An 18,114-nucleotide genomic window follows, 5' to 3' on the forward strand; every position below is an offset into this window, starting at 1 on the left:
CACATTAGATACCAGTTTATAATAAACTCATAGTATGAGATTTAAAGATACAGTATCAATTCTATTAGCATAGACCGAGATACACATTATACGCGAGTCCAAAAATCTTATGAAATAAAACTTAATGATGCAGTATCAATTCCTTTAGTGCAGTCAGATCTACACATTATATACCAAATCAAAAATGTCACCATGTCAGGTTGAAAGATATATTATCATTCACAATAATACTGACAGAGATACAGATTTAATAGTAGTCCAAAATCGTACAAATTATCTGATTAAAACCTCCAGCATCAAATCCTAAAGTGTATCCGTATTTACCAATTAAATAATGAGAAAAACTACTTAAACATTAAGATATTAAAGCAACAGTATTGAATACCATAATCTAATCTGAGAGAATAATTATGGACAGATACAGAATGAATCTCACACTCAGATACAGAACAGAGACACACAGACACAGAATGAATCCCACACTCACATACAGTACGAGAGGTTGCCAGACACAGAGTGAATCCCACACTCAAGTATGGTACCAGAGATGACAGAAACAAAATGAATCCCACACGGGCATACAGTACCAAGGTCTGACAGATATAGAATGAATCCAACACTCACATACAGTACCAGAGACTGACAGATACAGAATGAATCCCTCACTCACAACCAGTACCAGATGCTGACAGATACAGAATGAATCCCACACTCACACAGAGTATCAGGAACTGCCTGTCACAGAATGAATCTCACAGGCACACTACTGCAGACTGAGTCACATTTTACATACCAGTTCAAAGATATCATAGTGTCAGATTGAAAGATACAGTACAAGTTCCATTAGTGCAGACTGAGCTACATATTAGATATATCAGTTAATACTCATATAGTATTATACTGAAATAAACATTATCAATACCATTGGTTCTGACTGAGCTACACATTACATACTGGTCCAAAAACCTCAAATGATCAGACTGGAAGATACAGTTTCAATTCTATTGGCACTGCCTGACCTGTACATTACATACCAGACTGAAAATCCAACACAATATTAGACTGAAAGATACAGTATCATTCCATTAGTGCAGACTGAGCCACACATAATATAGCAGTCCAAGAATCTCATACCCTATCAGATTCAAAGATACAATATCAATTCCATAACACGTACTGAGCTACATGTTAGACACCAGTCCAAAAATCTCATAGAATATCAGATCGAAAGATTCAGTATCACTTCCATTATTGAAGACTGAGCGACACATCACATTCCTGTCCAAAAATCCAAGACAGCGTCGGACTGATAGATACAGTATCAATTCCTTTCGTGCAGGCTGAGCTACATATTACATACCAGTCCAAAAATCTCATACAATATTAGATTGTGTTACAGAATTAATTCCATTATTGCAGACTGAGCTAAACATTACATACGAATCCAATAATTTCACTGTGAACAGATTGAAAGGTACATAATCTCTGAACTCTATTGTGAATGATAAAGATGTAATACTACTCCAAAACTCACACATGTTTGATTAAAGAAAATCGAAAAGTGTATCCATATTTACAAATTAAACACTTGGCGAAGAGCTGTATATAATTTAAATTATTAAAGATACAGTTTCAAATCCGTTACTGTAAACTGAAATAAGAATACAGAATGAATTCAGACTTGCACATTGTCTCAGATACTGAATTACAGAATGAATCCCACACTGAGATAATGTAGCAGAGAATGGCAGATACAGAATGAATCCCACACTCACACACAGTACCAGAGACTGACAGTTACAGAATGAATCCCTCACTCACACACCATACCTGAGACTGACAGATACAGAATGAATCCCACACTCACATACAGCACCAGAGATTGACAGATACAGAATGAATCCCTCACTCACATACCGTACCAGAGACTGACAGATACAGAATGAATCCCACACTCACATACAGCACCAGAGATTGACAGATACAGAATGAATCCCTCACTCACATACCGTACCAGAGACTGACAGATACAGAATGAATCCCACACTCACACACAGGACCAGAGACTGACAGATGCAGAATGAATCCCTCACTCACAACCAGTACCAGATGCTGACAGATACAGATTGAATCCCACACTCACAAAGAGTATGAGGAACTGATAGTCACAGAATGAATCTCACAATCACACTACTGCAGACCGAGTTACATTTTACATACCAGTTCAAAGATATCATAGTGTCAGGTTGAAAGATGCAGTATAAATTCCATTAGTGCAGACTGAGCTACATTTTAGATATATTAGTAAATACTCAGAGTATTATACTGAAATAAACATTATCAATACCATTGGAACAGACTGAGCTACACATTACATACTGGTCCAAAAACCTCATAAATGATCAGACTGGAAGATACAGTATCAATTCTATTAGCACTGCCTGACCTGTACATTACATACCGGACTGAAAATCCCATAAAGTATTAGACTGAAAGATACAGTATCAATTCCATTAGTGCAGACTGAGCCACACATTATATAGCAGTCCAAGAATCTCAAACCCTACAGACTCAAAGATACAATATCAATTCCATAACACGTACTGAGCTCCATGTTACTCACCAGTCCAAAAATCACAAAGAATATCAGATCGAAAGATTCAGTATCACTTCCATTATTGAAGACTGAGCTGCACATCACATTCCTATCCAAAAATCCAATACAGCGTCAGACTGATAGATACAGTATCAATTCCTTTCGTGCAGGCTGAGCTACATATTACATACCAGTCCAAAAATCTCATACAATATTAGATTGAGATACAGAATTAATCCCATTATTGCAGACTGAGCTAAACATTACATACCAATCCAATAATTTCACTGTGAACAGATTGAAAGGTACATAATTTCTGAACTCTATCGTGAATGATAAAGATGTAATACTACTCCAAAACTCACACATGTTTGATGAAAGAAAATCGAAAAGTGTATCCATATTTATAAATTAAACACCAGACGAAGAACTATATATAATTTAAAGTATTAAAGATACAGTTTCAAGTCCGATACTGTAAACTGAAATTAGAATACAGAATGAATTCAGACTTGCACATTGTCTCAGACACTGAATTACAGAATGAATTCCACACTGAGATAATGTAGCATAAAATGGCAGATACAGAATGAATCCCATACTCACACACAGTACCTCAGACCTGCAGATAAAGAATGAATCCCACACTCACACACCGTACAGAGACTGACAGATACAGAATGAATCCCACACTCACACACAGTACCTGAGACCTGCAGATACAGAATGAATCCCACACTCACACACAGTACAGAGACTTTTACAACACCAAGTTATTGTCCAACAGGTGAATGGAGGGAGGAGGAAGCCTCCGAAAGCTTGTGGGATTAAAAATAAAATTGTTGGACTATAACTTGGTGTTGTAAAATTGTTTAAAATTGTCAACCCCAGTCCATCACCGGCATCTCCACATCAGTACAGAGACTGACAGACACAGAATGAATCCCACACTCACACACTGTACCAGAGACCTGCAGAAACAGAATGAATCCCACACTCACACACAGTACCAGAGACTGACAGATACAGAATGAATCCCACACTTACACACAGCACCAGAGACTGACAGATAGAGAATGAATCCCAAACTCACATACAGTACAAGGGACTGACAGATACAGAATGAATCCCACACTCACACACAGTACCAGAGACTGACAGATACAGAATGAATCCCAAACTCACATACAGTACCAGGGACTGACAGATACAGAATGAATCCCACACTCACACACAGTACCAGAGACTGACAGATACAGAATGAATCCCAAACTCACATACAGTACCAGGGACTGACAGATACAGAATGAATCCCACACTCACACACAGTACCAGAGACTGACAGATACAGAATGAATCCCACCCTCACAGACTGTACTGGAGACAACAGATACAGAATGAATGTCACAATGACATTACTGCAGGCTGAGTTACACTTTATCGACCAGTCCAAAGATCTCATAGTGTCAGATTGAAAGATACAGTATAAATTCTATTGGTGCAGACTGAGCTACATGTTAGATATATTGGTCAATACTCAGTATTATACTGAAATAAACATTATCAATACCATTGGTACAGACTGAGCTATACATTACGTACGAGTCCAAAAATCATAAATGATCATACTGGAAGATATAATTTAATTCTATTCACACCGCCTGAGCTCAACATTATATATCAGTCCAACAATCTCATACAATATTAGACTGAAAGATACAGAATCAATTCAATTCCTGCAGACTGAACCACACATTATATAGCAGTCCAAGAATCTCAGACCCGATCAGACTCAAAGATACAATATCAATTCCATTAGCACAGACTGATCTGTATGTTACTCACCAGTCCAAAAATCTCATACAGTATCACAATGAAAGATTCAGTATCAATTCCATTAGTGCAGACTGAGCTATACATTGCATTCCAGTCCAAAAAATTAATACAGTATCAGACTGATAGATACAGTATCAATTCATTTCGTGCAGGATGAGCTACATATTACATACCAGTCCAAAAATCTCATAGTGTCAGACTCAGATACAGAATTAATCCCATTATTGCAGACTGAACTATACATGACATACTAGTCCAGTAATTTCAACGTGAACAGATTGAAAGGTATATTATCGTTCACAATAGAGTTCAGAGATTAAGATGTAATACTACTCCAAAACTCACACACGTCGTTTGATTAAAGAAAATCGAAAAAGTGTATCCATATTAACAAATTAAATGCTCAATGAAGAACTGTATATACTTTAAAGTGTTAAAGATACAGTTTCAATACAATATTGTAAACTGAAATAAGAATACAGAATGAAGCCAGACTTGCACATTGTCACAGACATTGAATTACATTACAAATCCCACACTGAGATAAAGTAGCAGAGAATGGCAGATACAGAATGTATCCGCCACACACAGACAGTACCAGAGACTGACAGGTACGGAATAAACGCAACACTTATACATAGTACCTGGAGACTGACAGATACAGAATAAACCCCACTCTCGGACACAGTACCGGAGATACAGATACAGAATAAATCCCAGTCTCATATACAGTATCAGAGACTGACCTCTGCTGGCGGTAAGCGACAACTGTAATGAGGGAACAAATTCACATGATCTGTCATGGTTACAGAAACAGGACAATGTGCAATGTGAGGGAAGTTTCTGTCTGTTACGTTTACTCTCGTATTTTTGCACTTTTTGACGATGAAAAATGAAGACAATTGATTCATAATAAAGTTTTTGTTTCACTCATTCCATAGTTGTGAATTTGCCCCATTATATTTCACTGTACATTGCGCAGTATTTCTCTCTGATTTCTCAGGACACGATTTACATTGCTCCTCTACCCCATTTAGACTCTTATTTTCCAAGCAGTATGTGGCCTCCTTATTCCCCGTAGCGAAATGCCCCATCTCACACCTTTCTATATTGAAATTCAATGGCCATTTACACGGCCGTTCTGCAAGTTTATTTTGTCCCAGTCTTCCTCAGTATAGACAATACCCCCTAAATCAATTACAAGAATTTAACACAACATTACACCTGATGTTTGGTCTAACAAAATGTACTTGGAGCTCGTCTCCATTGCCAGTTTTTCTAAATCCCACCCGTGCAATATAATGTGAAGAATGAGTTTATCTTCTGTCCCTCTCTCATCTGTCAACTTCAATGACCCGGGGTTTGGGGACATCTACTGGCCGGAAGCAGAACTGCAACAGTTCGGAACAAATTGCTGAAACCGGACAATGTGCAGTGTGAGCGTGTTTGTGATTGGTGGCAGGAATTAAATCCGATTGGATATCTGAAGAAACCAATCAGAGAGTGAAAGGAAAAGGTGACGTTGCATCACTCCCAATGACCCAATCACAATCATTGCCTTCCCCCATCCCTCATTACCATAGGGCTGTGGGGCTGCCTATTTAATCCGAGCTCGGAGCGGATTTGGGTCATTTCTGGGTCTGAAATTGAGTTTGAAAATGCCTGAGGACAAGAAAGCAGCTCCCAAGAAGGGCGCCAAGAAAACCTTGAGTAAAGCACCAGCCAAGGGCGGCAAGAAGCGGAGAAAGTCGAGGAAGGAGAGTTACTCCATCTACGTCTACAAAGTGATGAAGCAGGTTCACCCCGACACCGGCATCTCCTCCAAGGCCATGAGCATCATGAACTCCTTTGTGAACGATATTTTCGAGCGCATCGCGGGTGAGGCTTCCCGCCTGGCCCATTATAATAAACGGCGCACCATCAGCTCCCGGGAGATCCAGACCGCCGTGCGCCTGCTGCTGCCCGGGGAACTGGCCAAGCACGCCGTGTCGGAAGGGACAAAGGCGGTGACCAAGTACACCAGCTCCAAGTAAAACTCCACAATGTACTGAAAAAAAACAACGGCTCTTTTAAGAGCCACCCACAACCTCTCTGAAGGAGCTGCATTTCCTATATATTTACTTAGGATTGTTTTAATACTGTAATATTATTCCAATCTTATTGTGAAGTGATACTGTAACTGCCCCGTTGAAATCCCTGACCGATAAACTGATCCGCTTCTTCCCCTTTGCTTCGCTCTTAAAGCGTTACTATTCTATCCTCTCCCACTCCCTTCGTGTTTCATTTAAATGTAAGAATCCAATCTCCGAATGTTTCCTCGCTGATGTGAAAATCCTCATATTAACAGCAAACCCACCCCTTGCAGAAACACAGCGGAATAGGGGCAGAATGAGAGCTCCGGCCGGGTCCGTCTTTTCACAGAAACGCTCCCGGCTCTGTGAGAAGGGACCAATCTATAACGTGTCACTTTTATAAAGACTAAATTGAAACGTGTCCCTTCACGGAATGCTGTGAATGGGGATTTAGTCCCGAACGGTACAGTTTGAAAGCGATGATAGAATGAGCCATAATTTAAAGCAGATTTTAAACAGCGCCGGCGATTGGTGACGGGTAGCGCTGAATAAGACAAGATAAAAAGAACGGGTTTAAAATCTTGTGCTCAGGGCGACATTGATCGAAATCCGGTCCTTTACTACACTGAAATTGGCGGGCTTTTTGAAATTCATAAAATTCCTGGTCTGACCATTGAGGCCGGTAAATCCCGCCCTCTTCTGATTCCCAGCTATCTGATTGGTTAATGAAATAGGCAAATGAGGTGTGTTAAAGAACAACCAATCAGATGACCTTTCAGTCTACAAGAAGGGTAAATACGGAAATCATTCTTCATTCTTTGTGAAAGTGTTTGTGAGATTGTGGAAATGTCTGGAAGAGGAAAAACCGGCGGTAAAGCTCGGGCCAAGGCCAAGTCTCGCTCATCCCGGGCCGGACTGCAGTTCCCTGTGGGCCGTGTTCACAGGCTCCTGCGAAAGGGGAACTACGCTGAACGTGTGGGTGCCGGAGCCCCGGTCTATCTGGCTGCTGTGCTCGAGTATCTGACGGCTGAAATCCTCGAGCTGGCCGGCAACGCGGCCCGGGACAACAAGAAGACCCGCATCATCCCCAGACACCTGCAGCTGGCCATCCGCAACGACGAGGAGCTCAACAAGCTGCTGGGACGGGTGACCATCGCTCAGGGCGGGGTGCTGCCTAATATCCAGGCCGTACTGCTGCCGAAGAAAACCAGCACTGTGAGCTCCAAGAGCAAGTAAAGCGGCCAAGATTTAATCTGATAACACAAAGGCTCTTTTCAGAGCCACCCACTGTATCTGTGAAAGGGCTGGTCACTGTCTGTGGGCTCAGGAATTAACTTCAAAAGGACTTGATTCCGATTCGAGAAACTAGCAATAACTTGTTAAAGTTACAACTTGAATAACTTGTTAATGATCCATATCGGTCTGTTGCAGTACTCGCTTCCGGACCGCAGATGTCGCCAACCTCCAATAGATTGAAATTTGCAGTTTGTCTGGTGAATGAGACAAAATACCGGAACCGTCAGAATTGTCAACTGGGCGGGTGGGATACAGAAATACCAGGGACGCTTAATATTATGGACAGTCCCATTCTCGGACAACACTGGTTCAGTCTGTTATTTTACCCAGATTTGTACAACAGATGCTGACTGATGTGCTGTTTATTGTTTCAGCGATTACTGAATTAAGAATGTGAGTGAAATTTGTGTTTGGATGTGAGTGAGGTATTTATTCTGTCCCTGTCCGTCTGACATCTGCTCCCTCCCCTTTATACATTTCCCGTTTAAGCAAATTTCTCAAGGACATGCCATTTCAACCCAGGAGATCACAGCTCTTTCCATCGCCGATTTGGTGGCTCTGAAAAGAGACTTTGTTGCACTTGGTGCTGAAGCCGGGTCGGGTTTAGGCGCGCTCCCCGCGGATGCGGCGGGCCAGCTGGATGTCTTTGGGCATGATGGTGACTCGCTTGGCGTGGATGGCGCACAGGTTGGTGTCCTCAAACAGCCCCACCAGGTAAGCCTCGCTGGCCTCCTGCAGGGCCATGACGGCCGAGCTCTGGAAGCGCAGGTCTGTCTTGAAGTCCTGAGCGATCTCTCGCACCAGGCGCTGGAAGGGCAGTTTGCGGATCAGCAGCTCGGTGGATTTCTGGTAGCGGCGGATCTCCCTCAGAGCCACAGTGCCGGGTCTGTAGCGATGAGGCTTCTTCACTCCGCCCGTGGCTGGAGCGCTCTTCCTCGCCGCTTTGGTCGCCAACTGTTTGCGAGGAGCTTTCCCGCCGGTCGATTTACGCGCTGTCTGCTTGGTCCTGGCCATTTTCTGAACAGATCTCAACACAACCTGATACACAAAGACTGTTAATACGGACTGCGCTCTGGGGCCGCCTTATAAAGGGTCTAAGGGGATCCGCCCCTGGCCTCTGATTGGCTTCAGTCCCACACCCAGTCAGGGAGGGATCGCCCCTGGACGATGATTGAACCGAGCTCAGTCAGTCAGACCGAAACGGCTGGAGATATTGGGCCCCAATTGGCTGAGCTGAAATTAATCTTCAATTTCAAAAAGCCCGCCAATTTCAGAGCATCAAATAACAGTTTCAAGAAAATCTCATTTCCCTCCAGCAATTTAAGAATCCCTCTCTTTATAATCTCCATTATTTCCCACTCCTCAGCTCAAACCTCAGGCTGTTTCACATTCCGGTTCATTCTCTGATCTGTCTGTAAACGGGCGGGAATAAAGCCCCGGTCATTGCTTTCCGGAACGTGACAAAGTCCAGCTTCAATTTCAAAAATCCCGCCAGTTCCGGCCCGGTGAACCGCTCCTCAAACAGAAACTTCACATCGAACTGATAATTGAATGAGGGCAGGAAATAAAGACCGAGCAGAGAGGATACAGCGGGAGAGGGAGTGAGGCGGGATTTTACTCTGAGCGGAGAATGTAATGTCTGGGGAAAGACTCTGTATCACCGCCTGTTCATTTATACCGTGAAACCGGGAATTCCGCTCCTTCTCTCGGGATGGCCGAGAACCCCGGCCGTTGTTTCTGATCTCCCTGTCCCGAGTGTTGGGGAATCTCCCCATAATAATTAAATATCAGAAACTGATTCCCCATCCCGAGATCATTCCTCTCCCCGTTCCCCAGGTCAGTGCTCTCTCTGTGAGGCGGTGGGTGGCTCTTAGAAGAGCCTTTGTTTTGTGTTTGGTCAGAAAGGGTCGAGTCGTTCAGCCGCCGAATCCATAGAGAGTGCGGCCCTGCCGTTTCAGAGCGTACACCACATCCATGGCAGTGACCGTCTTGCGCTTGGCGTGTTCAGTGTAGGTGACCGCGTCCCTGATCACATTCTCCAGGAAAACCTTCAGCACCCCGCGGGTTTCCTCGTAGATCAGACCCGAGATCCGCTTGACACCGCCACGGCGAGCCAGGCGGCGGATGGCTGGTTTGGTGATCCCCTGGATGTTATCACGAAGCACTTTACGGTGGCGCTTTGCTCCGCCTTTGCCCAGTCCTTTGCCTCCTTTACCTCTGCCAGACATGATGATTCTTCACTCAAATCGCTGCTGAATGAATAACAAACTTATGCTGCTTCCATTTTTATGCAGCCTGCCCCGACCTGACTGAAACAGACACAGGGTGAGAGAGGGAGTGGAGGAGACAGAATGAGATATTAAACAGGGAGGGGAGGAGACAGAGTGAGATATTGAACGGGGAGGGGAGGAGACAGAGTGAGATATTAAACAGAGAGGGGAGGAGACAGAGTGAGATATGAAACAGGGAGGGGAGAAGAGAGTCAGAGTGACGGACAGAGCGGAGAGCGGCCTCTGATCTTCCAGCTCCACCTCCAGCTTTCTCCACCCGCCAATTTCAAACCGTTTATCGATAATAGAACCGAAACACAGCGCTCCGCACAAACCCTGACAGACTCGGGCTTCATATTCAAGGATTCACAGAAACCCGGAGCTTTTAAATAAGCCCCGTTACAATTAACAGTCAGTAATATTCCTGCCTAAATACAGTCCCTTCTCCAACAAGTCAACCCGCCTCCTTCCATTTCAGTCCCAGACCCGATTCGATCTCCCCACACATCCCCTCCCAGACGGGTTCAGCAGTTTACAAACACTTCATTCCAGCTGATTTGAAGAATCTCATGTGTTGGGGTTTGAACTGTGATAGCGGCGGATCTCCGCCAGTGTTACCCTGTCACGGACTCTCGCCCTGAATCTGTGAGAAAAAATGAACTGGGACTGGAGCCGAACACACGCCAGTTCCAGTGAGGCCCGGCCCGGACATCCCATTCTCTCTATTTTATTTCAGACAGTGGGGGTGTGGCGGGAATAGCGAATGTCAGCGAGTCACCGGGACCCTGGGTTTATTTGAAATGATTTCTATCTGAAATCTGAGCCCGGCCCCGGGACAGGAATCATCTGATTCCGGGATCAGCTCTTTTCTGAGAGACGTGGGTGGCTCTGAGAAGAGCCGTTGGGTTCAGATGGTCACAAGTTGCACTTGATATTTTTACTTCTTTTTGCCCGCTGCTTTCTTAGGCTTTGCTGACTTCGGCTTGGGCTTGGCCCTCGGTTTTTCCACCTACTTCGCCTTCGCCTTCACTGTCTTGGGGGTCTTGGGCTTCTTCGCCGCCGCTTTCTTCTTAATTGGTGATTTCGCCGCCTTTTTCGTGGTCGATTTCTTGACCGCTGGTTTCTTGGCCGTTAATTTCTTGACGGCTGTTTTTTTGGCCGCTGGTTTCTTTCCGGGAGATTTCTTGGTCACTTGTTTCTTCACCTTCTTTACCACTTTTGCCTGGGTTTCCTTCTTAGCGACTCTGAAGGAGCCCGAGGCGCCCGTGCCCTTGATCTGCACCAGGGAGCCTTTTTCCACATTTCTCTTGATACTTAATTTGATCTGGGACCGGAGCTTCTCCACATCCAGGCCTTTGGTAGCCAGAACCTTCTTTATCGCGGCCAGGGATATCCCCTTGCGATCCTTGCAATCCCCCACAATCTTGAGGATCTGTTCTCCCAACGGGGGACCGGTGGGCTTGGGTCTGGGAACCGCCTTCTTCTTCTTGGGAGCCTTGGGTGGAGCGGCGGCGGCGGCAGGAGGTGCCGTTTCGGCGGCTGCAGTGTCTGTCATGTCCGGGACTCTGTCGAAAATCTCTCTGACAGTCAGAGCTGGGTCAGAAATGAAACGAGTGACGGCGGCACAGAGCAACTTAAAGGCACAGAGCGGACGGGGCGGAGACATCCTGCTGTCAGCTCCCGGCCCCTCCAGCCTCTCTGTGTTTCTCTCTCCTCTTAAACTCCCCGATTCCAATTCAAATCGGGCACTCCAGAGTCCCAGACTAGCCCCTTCCCATCTCTAACACCGGTATGTTTGCTGTCGAAAAACTTTCACCGGAATTAAAAGCACCAGTTTCGATTTAAACCCGTTTCATTGCTGCACTGATCGCGCTCTCTCACCCGATCGCTGACATGATCTCCGTTTTTCGGCTGAAATCTTGAATTGATTTAAAACTTTACCTTAAATTTCCACTTCGGAACTCGGCAGAGGAGGAGAGCGATCCTTTGACAGGGATTTTTTAAAATTTTACTCAAAAGGATCTCGGAAATCCGGCGATGAGACCGGCCACACAAACACAGTGACATTAATCTAACCCGCCCGCCCCTTTAACACACTCTCTCTGAAACAATGTTCACATCTTCACATTCACAGGACAAACTGTTCGCCAGATTGTCAATTCCAGGGATAGGCTTTCCTCCCCGCTCGGCCTGTGCTGCAGATTCTCGGGGGTTAGTTGTAGTTTCCCAGCTCGGTAACTGTTAAACACTCTGAGGCCGGCGCTCCTCACAGTGTCTGGTCCCCAGATTCAGGGGCAGGAGCCAATCACAGCTTTGGATGTGATGATCCATATCTGGTTTTACAGGATTATATTGTTCGCACACAGAAATATATTTGGTTCAGTTAAAAATAAAAATTATCCGCTCTGGGCTCCTCCAGTCTCTCTGTGTTTCTCTCTCCTCCTAAACTGACTGACAGACAATCGTAACAGGTGTCATATGAATCCCAATCTCAACACCCAGAGACGGCTGGTTACTGAATAAATTCAACACTAACAGGCAGTCCAGCTAAACAATAACAGGCTGTTTCACTCCACCTTTCCTTCCTGGACTGGAGACTGCTAAATGCACCGTCAATCCGGTTTATACGTAATAAAACGACAGTGACCGTCTCACCAACAGCACCGGAAGTCTGTTCACAGACACAGAATCAGTCTTTCCCTTTCTATCAGTCTGTCCATATAACGGTCAGTAACAGTATCCCGTCTTCATGTGCAGCACTGGAGAGAGAGAAAGACAGACAGACAAAATATCAGTCTCAAACTTCCCACCAGTGTGTCTGTTTCACGCTCAGTTAATTGTATTCCATCTTCAAGTTCAGCGCTGGAGAGAGAGAGACAGAGAGAGACAGGCATATTGTCAGCCTTACGCTTCCTATCAGTATGTCCGTTTCACGCTCAGTAACAGTATCCCGCCTTCATATACTGAACAAGAGAGAGAGAGAGAAACTGACCTGTAATTTCCCGTTTTCACCCAGTAACAAACAGTGAAATATTCCATTCCAATTTTTATTCCACAGAAGAGTGACAGAAGATGCAATCTCATCTCTCACTGATATTATTTCAGAGGCAGACACATTATTAATCCCACTCTCAGGGACAGTGTAACAAATTTAACCCTCTCTTGTGTGTTGTACCCTCAGCAATCTTGCAGCTCAGGGCCGTTCGGTCTTACTCTCAGTGACCAAGAGTTTCACTCCGATTGAAATAAATTGGGTCTGTTGCTGTCAGATATTAATCCTACTCGGTCCCAGCAAATACACCGACTCCCACTTTCCTCCCCTGTTTCTCCAGGATTGGTTTGAGAAATCCTCCCTCCAGTTTCTTCCTCACGCGTTGCTTTATCAGTGAAGGGGCCAAGAATGATCAGAACCCATTGGCTCATTTCACAACCGCTCACTTTATCTATGAAAGCCCCTTCACCATCAAATGATACCGAGAGAAACAGCAGGGATGGAAACATCTAGTTTAATAGTTAGAGATTGTAAAGTCAGTCTGGATTCCAGCGTTAGGCACTGGTGGAATCCCATCTGTTTTCCATTCTGGTGCCTGTTCCTGCACTGCCTGTGGACCCCATTCCCTCTGACCTTTCCCCCAGACCCACTTCCTTTGCTCAGACTCTGAAAAATTCCAATTGGGGAAAGTTTCCATCGATTTTTGTATTGGGAATTAAACCAGATATCTGCGCATGCGTGACTCAGCCCCGCCCCCAGCGCTGGTCGTTGGTGAGCAGAAGAGCGCATGCGCGCTCCCCTCCCCCAGCTCGGCCTGTGGGCGCCATTCCCTCAGTGAGCGGAAGAAGATGGTTTAAAACAGCCGGGAATGGAGAGATCACGGCCCCCGGGGGAAGGGAGCAAAGAGCAGCCTCGTTACAGCAGCTCATCGCTTCGGGACCGTGTCCGCAGATGGGCTCAGAGATCGGCATTGAGTCCGGGGGAAGGTCAGGGGGAGTCCGGGGGCTGTTTGTAAGAGGCGGAGTGGATCAGGAACTGGTCCCGGAACATGGAGTGAGCGGGGGAAGGGAGAGGTCATTCTCGGGCTGTGTGTGCACAGGGTGTGTCCAGGGTAAGGGAGACTGAATGGGAAGAACCTGCTGTTTAAAATCATTGCTGCTTTCTCTCCCCAAATCAGTGGTGAATGGTCATGGTTTAGTTCCAGTCTCAACCTGTTTGTTGCACAGTGAAGAGTGGAAACAGAGTCGGACAGTGAGGATGTGGGGAGTTATCGAAAGAGCATCTATTGCAGGCATCAGGTGATAATTGTGAAGGACACATTTTAAATAGCGGCTGTTCAGTTTCGATGGAACGGTTCGTCCCCTGGGAGAGGGGATTAGAAATTTGACCTGTACAACGGTCCCTGCCCCATCGGGTCGTCCCATTCATGGACCAGTGGAGGGGTTGGGTTGTGTCTGGATGTCACTAAATTGTTGTAAAACAGCCCAACACACCTGGTGTGCAGAAGCTGAGTGCTGCAGCAGTGCAGTGGAGTCAGATACTGACACTGTTTATACGGCTTGGTTTCATAATGATTATTAACAGAGATATTAAATTGATCACTTTTGTATTTTCTACCTCACCTGTTCTTGAGTTACAAGACATACTTTTTCTTTTTACAGGCAAAACCTTGAAGAACCCAGAATAAATGTCATGTTTCCTCCACTCGAGGCACAAGGAACAGTCGGTACATTATCACTCACAGAACACAGAGACACAGACAGGTCATCAGTTCCTCAGTCTCAGACAGTAGAAGTCGTCAGTCCCACACTGATCCCAAGTACCACAGACACACTTTCAATTGAACAGTCGGAGGAGAGGCACATATTGTTTACATTTCACCCCAACTCAGTAGAACTGCCAGGTCGATCCATAAATCCCAGTCCAATATCACACCACCATCAGATTGAAAGGCACTGTGTCAATTTCACAATAGTGCAGCCAAAGCTAGAAATTGAATAACTGATAGAACTGACACACGGTGCCCGATTGAAAGATGGAACATTAGCCCCAATAATGTAACCCAAGATTCATCTCAAATAACGAGCAAAAGATGCAGTATCAGTATCCATCCCAATTCTGTAACGTGAGATACAAATTACAGACAAGTCCAAAACTCACACACAGTATCAGAGTGAGAGATGCTGAAAGATATTATAACCTGAGAAACAAAATCAGATACCAGTTCAGGACTCACACATTTTATGAAACTGAAAGTTACAATTTCAATTCGATTAGACCCAGAGCAACACATTACATAGAAGTGCTAAAGTCTCGTACAGTGACACCCTGAAAGACACAGTATCAAATGCATTAGTGCAGACTGAGCTACACATTACACAGCAATCCAAAAATCTCTCACAGTATTGGACTGAAAGATACAGTATCAATTCCATTAGCACAGACTGAGCTTCACATTACACAGCAATCCAAAAATCTCATAGTGTGAGACTGAGATCCAGTATCAATTCCATTAGTGTTCGCTGTGTTTAATATCGGTAAAAAGGGCACACAGCTTTTCTCATTAAAACCTGGAGCAAGAAATTCTAATGTGCACAATATTTACAAAATTAACTTCTAAGGGGAAAACTATTTATAGGTTTATATATAAAAGATAGAGTTTCAAACACCAAACTGCAAACTGAGTTCCAATTAAAATACAGACAAGGAATTAATCCTGACTTGTCCACTGTTCCAGAGACTGACAGATCCCCAATCAATCCCAGATTCTCATATTGTACTAGAGAGTGACAGATACAGAATGAATCCCACACTCACATACAGTACCAGAGACTGACAGATACTGAATGAAACCCTCACTCATATACAGGACCAGAGACTGACAAATACAGAATGAATCCCACACTCACAGACTGTACCAGACAGTGACAGATACTGAATGAATCCCACACTCACACACAGTACCAGAGACTGACAGATAAAGAATGAATCCCACACTCACACGCAGTACCAGAGACTGAGAGATACAGAATGAATCCCACACTTCCAACAGAACCAGTGACTGAGAGATGCAGAATTATTCTCACACTCACATAAATTACCAGAGACTAAGATATACAGAATCAATCCCACAGTCACAAACAGGACCAGTGACTGACAGATACAAAGCCTCACTTACATATAGTATCAGCGAGTGACGGTTACAGAATCATTCCCACACTCACACACAGTTCCAGAGACAGTGATACAGAATCATTCCCACACTCACACACAGTTCCAGAGACAGTGATACAGAATCATTCCCACACTCACACACAGTTCCAGAGACAGTGATACAGAATCATTCCCACACTCACACACAGTTCCAGAGACAGTGATACAGAATCATTCCCACATTCACACACAGTTCCAGAGACAGTGATACAGAATCATTCCCACACTCACACACAGTTCCAGAGACAGTGATACAGAATCATTCCCACACTCACATATGTAACAGAACCTGACAGATACAGAATGAGTCACTCACTCAGATACAGTTCCAGAGACTGACAGATACAGAATGAATCCCACACTCACACACAGTACCAGAAACTGACAGATACAGAATGAATCCCACACTCACACACAGTACCAGAGACTGACAGATACAGAATGAATCCCACACTCACACACAGGACCAGAGACTGACAGATTCAGAATTGCTGCTTTACTCGGTCTTCATCCTTTGAATCTATTGGGGAAATTGAAATAAAGTCAGTGAAACTGCCCCATTTTAATGTTTGTCTCTGTAGAATTTACTACCCAATAAAGTGAACACGGGTCCGGGGTCCGTTCAATTCCCCTTTTGCTTTGCTCTTGCTCTCATTCAGATTTACACCGCACCCGGTTTTCCCGTAAACAATCACTTTCAGGGCTAAGAATCAGAATTCAGTTCCTTCCTCTTTCTCACTGCGGAGCCAATCTCTGAAATAATTAATTACTGATATTAATATCCCGCATATTAGCAGCACGTTCCCCGCAGTGTAACAATCCAGAATGAACGTCTTGGAGAAAATAGGCTCATTTTCAGGCTTCGTCAATGATTCCGTTTTCAGGACACACGGCTCCTGTTCAGTCCCTGCAACGGAATCAATCGATAACCTGTAATTTGTTATTTTTACAGGTAGAAGTGAAATTTGTCCATATCAGCAATCAGAATGGGGTTTTATTCCGCAAGTTATCGACAATGTGTTTTTAAAACAGCGCTAGGAATCTGGGACGTGTAATACGGAATAACATTATTACAAAGAGATTTTAAGTCTTTGTCTGAAAACGACATGTCCGAGTAATTCACTGATTTCATACACTGAAATTGGCGGCCTTTTTCATATTTTAAAAAATCGGTCAATTCTGGCCAATAATTTGCTCTGTTTTCGTATTGACGTCTCTCCGATTGGTTAAGGAAATTAGTTTTCAAGCAAAGCAACCAATGAGAAGTAGCCTCAGTTTGGAGCGGGCTTTGAGAGTTGGGCCTGTGGTAATTCCAGGTCCCCAATGACTGAGCTCAAACGGTTCAATTTCACAAACCCTCTCAGGATCAGTGTCAGAAACAACCGTCAGAGGGAAAATCCATATCACAAGCTGGCCCCTTATCACAGCGGCTCAGCTTAACCTGTTCTCCCATGGAAATCCCCGGTCCCACATCACAACATCTGACTGAGAAACAGAACCAAAACAGAGCGAATGGAGTGAAGGAGCATTTCACTGAGGGGGGAAATGCAGGTACGGGTAAACTCACTTGTAACGTTCCCTGGACAATTCAGTGCACTCATTAAGGGAAATGTTCCTCTCAGTAACCGGTGCAGCACGCCGCCGATCCCACGTCACCGTATTGTGTTCCTGAAAACTCCTTAATTATAAAACTATTCCCGAGCCCCATATATCCCGCACCAGTTTCCAGGTCAGTGCTCTCTCTGTGAGGCGGTGGGTGGCTCTTAGTTTTGTGTTCGGTTTGAAAGGGTCGAGTCGTTCAGCCGCCGAATCCATAGAGAGTGCGGCCCTGCCGTTTCA

General features: G+C 44.6%; 3 protein-coding genes across 3 annotated transcripts in view; 2 read left to right on the forward strand and 1 right to left on the reverse strand.

Moving 5' to 3' along the window:
• LOC137318386 (zinc finger protein 16-like) overlaps nucleotides 1-18,114 on the forward strand; it is a 254,149-nt gene that overhangs the window by 92,525 nt on the left and 143,510 nt on the right. The window lies entirely within an intron of this gene.
• LOC137318362 (zinc finger protein 850-like) overlaps nucleotides 1-18,114 on the reverse strand; it is a gene marked incomplete at its 5' end in the record, with an annotated part of 98,777 nt that overhangs the window by 10,204 nt on the left and 70,459 nt on the right. The gene's annotated exons all lie outside the window — the stretch shown is intronic.
• On the forward strand, nucleotides 7,351-8,170 carry LOC137318399 (histone H2A-like). Its single transcript, XM_067981302.1, has one exon. It carries the CDS (start codon nucleotides 7,351-7,353, stop codon nucleotides 7,738-7,740), a length of 390 nt encoding a protein of 129 aa, XP_067837403.1. The 3' UTR covers nucleotides 7,741-8,170.

The sequence above is a fragment of the Heptranchias perlo genome, unplaced genomic scaffold (assembly GCF_035084215.1).
Source record: "Heptranchias perlo isolate sHepPer1 unplaced genomic scaffold, sHepPer1.hap1 HAP1_SCAFFOLD_70, whole genome shotgun sequence".
NCBI lineage: Eukaryota > Metazoa > Chordata > Chondrichthyes > Hexanchiformes > Hexanchidae > Heptranchias > Heptranchias perlo.

Bases quoted from the DNA above. Each gene is read 5' to 3' on its own strand.
- LOC137318399 (XM_067981302.1), top strand. From the start codon at position 7,351: ATGTCTGGAAGAGGAAAAACCGGCGGTAAAGCTCGGGCCAAGGCCAAG.